Raw genomic sequence first — 4,844 nt, forward strand, 5'->3', positions numbered from 1 at the left:
TTATTTGTAGTTTTTTGTTTATTTTTGTTTTTAATAAAATAGAAATAGGCTAGATTTAGTGTCTATAGCTGTGTCTCATACTCTTCCTCTCTGGGAGGACAGATGAGGCCTTTAAGTTCTGTTTTACAGAGCGCTTTCTCTTTTAAGAGAGAGTTTGTTGAGAAGTTAAGATAAAATCTGCCACAAAAAATTTTGTATGTGAATAAGTCTCAGAACTGATGCGTAAATTGAATTATAGTTTAAATTTTTTTATGTATTAATAAATCACATTTATAATTTCGGATCATTAATGAAACCAATATGTTTCCTTCGAAAAAAAAAAATCCGTTTACCATGTGGCATTAAATATAAGCATTCCACTGATGCGTCATTTATTAGAAAAAGAATGGGTCAGATGTCGATGTCCTCCGTTTAAAAATCTCCTCCCACTTTAAAATTAAAACCACTCTCATTTCACAATCTCTCACAAAATCCAAAGCTGACCTCCACCGCACCATCCGACGCTGGCCACAGGCCGCGCCACCCATCTGCCGTGCAACGCTGCTATCCAGCACACCATCATCTCAGGTAAGCATCTCTCTCTGTCTCTCTCATATTTGGGTATCCCCTAACACATGGGTCGGAAGGGTACGTATCACTATCCTTAACAAATATACTCCATCCGCAGCCTTTATTTTCCTAGTCAGAGATCAGGCTAGCTGCGTTTCAATCTTTCTCTTTGCTTGGTTCTTTCCGTCTCTAAGATGAAAGATCAGACTTGATCATAAATAATATATTTTTAGTTGCAGCAAATGGGTCAATTCCGGATGCCTTAATTTGTGAGTTTAATTGTATTATCTTGCTATGATCAGCAAGATATGGGGATGGATAGCTTATAATTCATATTGTTGTTAACAGTTCAATTTGACTTTTGAGAAAAATATCTTAAATATTGTGAATTTCTAAATCAGACACCAGGCAGTGACAGACATTACCTGCGCCATAATTGCTCATTTTCCGCATCACCACCAAGGCTCCATCATTTTCAACCCTAATTCCGACTGCTCCTTCGCTTTCTTCTTCAACACCTTCATGAATATCCTCTCTTTTCCTACCATACTCATGGCGTTAGCCAGTATTCCCATCGCAAAATGCATAAACATCACCTTTCTAGTTGACCTGCTGGGCCATCTGAAGTTCAAGGGGATGATGGCACTCTCTCGTCTGTGTCGGCCTCTCAATGATCTACCAGATCAACAAGATCATCAAACTGATCAAGACCAATCCACAAATAGTACATACGTTCTTGTAATCAATGGTTCATCTCCGTCCCTAGTCCCAGTCTACACTCTGATGGCGTTGATCAAGAAGAGGGTTCCTGTAATAGAATACGGCATTTTTGTTGAAAGATATGGATCAGTTGCGCATGAAATGGCATGTTCTGTATGCTTGAACAGCGTCAAGAGAAGCCATGAGATCAGGGAGCTGTCTAACTGTTCTCATGTGTTTCACAGGGAGTGCTTGGATCGATGGGTAGATGAGGCCCAGGTGACCTGCCCTTTGTGCAGAACTATGCTGCTTCCAGCTGCTAGGAAAGATCAGATCATGATGATGTTATAGTTCACGTACAGATGATCTCATCGATTCTCCATGCATCAAATATGTATCAGAGTAATTTGTTGCGGATTAATTTGAATAAGTCATACATGCAAATACAACTGGATCATTGTCACTGTCGATCGATGGTACTATTGGTCTGCCTAATGCTTAGTGATAATATATATGTAGGCATATAAAATCCCCTAATAATTAATTATTCAATTTCGTTAGGTTGACTAATTATTAATTATAGATATTATTAATTGTTCTCGTGTGTTTCACATGAAATTTACCATTCTGCCTGCATTTTTAGTCTTCATGAATCATTGTGATTGGAGTACCGTTTTTTTTTTTTTTTTTGAAGGGTCGTTGGAGTACTTGAGAACAAGGTAAAGTTACAAACTTTGCAAGAAAATTGCTTTCTATTGACAAAAGTTTTGATCCCACATTTAATTATTTTGCAATGGAAATATTTTTCCCCATTCATCCGAAAATCCTAGTAACCAATCATATATAGCAGGAATAAGGCTTCACTTAGTAACTTTATTAAAAATAAATGAACGTGTTTAAGCTAAAGTCGTAATAAGGAAAACATCACATATACAACCAATAGAATTTTTATCCCAAATGATGATGAAGGAGAAGCATCCAAACAAACTTGTTTTGTTTGGTGAAATGAGATAATATGAGATGAATTGAGATGGTTTGTGAATAATAATGAAATTATTAATTAAAATTAAATGAAATGAGGTGAAATATTTCATCTCACCTCTGCCGTTTGTCTCGTTTAGATGGTGAAATGAAATGAGATGAGATGATTTATGAATAGTAGTGAGATAAGTGTTTTGGTGAATATCGTGATCCCAAAAAAGACATTTCTATGCGTGACATTTGACGGCCGATCTGATTGAATGTGTTCGAACAAATTTTTTTTAATTTCATTTTCTAATATTCATTCGAAAGTGAACTACCATTTAATTGGAATTTTTGGATAAAGATAATCGAATTAACGATTTGAAACCACATCTGAACGTACGGTTTGAACTGGAGTACCATTCAAACGCTACCATGGAATAATTTTTTAGACTCGATAATTCTATTCAAATACGTGCTTTTTTCACTACAACACAATTGTTTTTTTAGTGACGGTTGGGAAATTGTGACAGTCCCTAGACCGTCACTAAAAGGCATTTTCTGTGACAGTTTTTGGAAACTGTCACTAAAGATAGAATGAGATTTTTTTACATTCGAACGTATGGGAAATATGCGTTCGAACGTCACATATACGTTCGAACGTTATGTCTGTTTACGTTGGAACGTAAAATGTTTTGGCGCAACCGTTCGAATGTTATTAATTTTACGTTCGAAAGTAAAATGTTTGCACCAATGTTCGAACGTTAAGTAATAACATTCGAACGTTCATTGTAAATTTAAATTAAATGACTTTAATTTAAAAATTATGTGATTTTTATTGTACATAATTTGTGAACAAGTCTAAAAAATTGAATTGTATATATTTATATATACACACTTTGTAATATATAAATATATATTATTGATTTATATATATTTGAAATGCAGTGATTTAGTATTAAAGTTGGAAAATATAACATCAAAGAAGATTAAAAATTGAAATTAAAAAACGATAAAAATATTCAATAATATTTTTCGTTACAAATATTAAAAATAAAATACAAAATTTGATAGAATGTAGTAAACAACAGTCAGATGATAACGTTATCCGCAAAAGTCGAACTTCGTACTTCCTCAGTCAAGGTATCAACCTTGTCGTTGAGGATAGTTACACGATGGGTGAGTTCGGCAACAGACGCCGATATAGCCTCGAGCGATCGATCGATCTTATGATCAATATAAGCAGTCAGCTGTGAGATGACCGCATCAACCCAAGCAGGCCGCACATCTCCTGCAGATGTACTCGGCGTATGCTGACTACTACTCCCGACATGACCTGGCTCAGGCTGTGTCGGAGGAACTAGATCCTCTACAGGGGGTGGCTGACGTCCCCTCGCCTGTCCAATGCTACGTCGATGACTGGTCATGTCGAGGGGGCTCATCTGATCTTTGACCCGCTCCTTTGGCTGGGTCGGCACTCCCCATGCAAGTAACAGTCGGCTGATAAGGATACCATATGGGAGATTATCCGTGGAGACGATGCTCGCCTCGTAACGGATCCTCTCAAAAATGTGCAGTGGCAAATCTATAGGATCTCCACGTGCCACTCGTATCAAAAATTGTGCCCGAAGCCGACTAAATGTGGTTTTATGAGCCACAGGATCGACATTTGTTGCAACATGCGGAAGAAATGCAGCAGATGGTTCTGGTTGAAGGCGTTCTTCCGCTCGATCTACATGCGATCCCTCCCGGTGAGGATGTAGAAATCCTCGTCTCGGTTATCATCCCGAGCCTCGACGCCAGTATCCTCAGCCTCTAACTGGCCTGCATCTCTGGCTGATGCTGCTCACATCCCCTGCCAGTAGATGATGTAGAAGTGCCTACATCCTCACGGGGTGTTGAGTGTGTAAATGTCTCAACTCCTCGACAAATCCCGAGGTGCTCGCCGATGACATCTGCTGATACCTCAATGGAAACACCGCGTACAGTCACAGTGTGAGAGGATGCATCCTGAGGCATGTCACACATCCCCATATAGAATTCTTGAACCATTGAGGGGTATACCTTCCCCTTCAATGTGCAGATATTTCCCCAGCCTCTACTGAGGAAAACATCTCTTAGGTTCATCTGCTGCCAACAGAGTTCGTCGAACTCATTAATTAAGACCTCTCGCTCTACCATAACAGTACGAGCTCCGATACGGGCAGTGTCTGACGTGGCTCCTTCCCTCCCTCGTTTCCTAGTTTGCAGTGGAAGAGCTATATCCTGAAAATAGAAAAGGAAAAAAAAAATTATTTACAATAATGCATTTTTTTGTATTAATTTTAAGATGCTCTGCATTAACGTTCGAACGTTTTATCTTTAACGTTCGAACGTTAAAGATAAAAACGTTCGGACGATAATTTATACGTTCGCACGTAAAATAATGTAAATAAATTTACGTTCAAACGTAAAACAAATACGTTCGAATGTACAGATGTACGTTCGAACATAAGCAGTAAACAAATACGTTCGAATTTAAGTTCGAACGTATTTGTTTTACGTGTGAACGTAAATATGAGCGTCCGAACGTCGAAGCATGAATAATGTAGAAAATCACTACGTTCGGATGTTATAATTAAACGTCCGACCGT

General features: G+C 38.1%; 1 protein-coding gene across 1 annotated transcript; it reads left to right on the plus strand.

The window, feature by feature from the left end:
- Window positions 1-423: 423 nt before the first annotated feature.
- Window positions 424-1,838, plus strand: LOC108992441 (putative RING-H2 finger protein ATL50). Its single transcript, XM_018966995.2, has 2 exons — window positions 424-567; window positions 951-1,838. The coding sequence occupies exon 2, from the start codon at window positions 1,072-1,074 to the stop codon at window positions 1,597-1,599; it is 528 nt and encodes a 175-aa protein (XP_018822540.1). The 5' UTR covers window positions 424-567; window positions 951-1,071; the 3' UTR covers window positions 1,600-1,838.
- The last annotated feature ends 3,006 nt before the right edge of the window (window positions 1,839-4,844 follow it).

This window comes from Juglans regia, unplaced genomic scaffold (assembly GCF_001411555.2).
Source record: "Juglans regia cultivar Chandler unplaced genomic scaffold, Walnut 2.0 Scaffold_101, whole genome shotgun sequence".
Taxonomy (NCBI): Eukaryota; Viridiplantae; Streptophyta; class Magnoliopsida; order Fagales; family Juglandaceae; genus Juglans; species Juglans regia.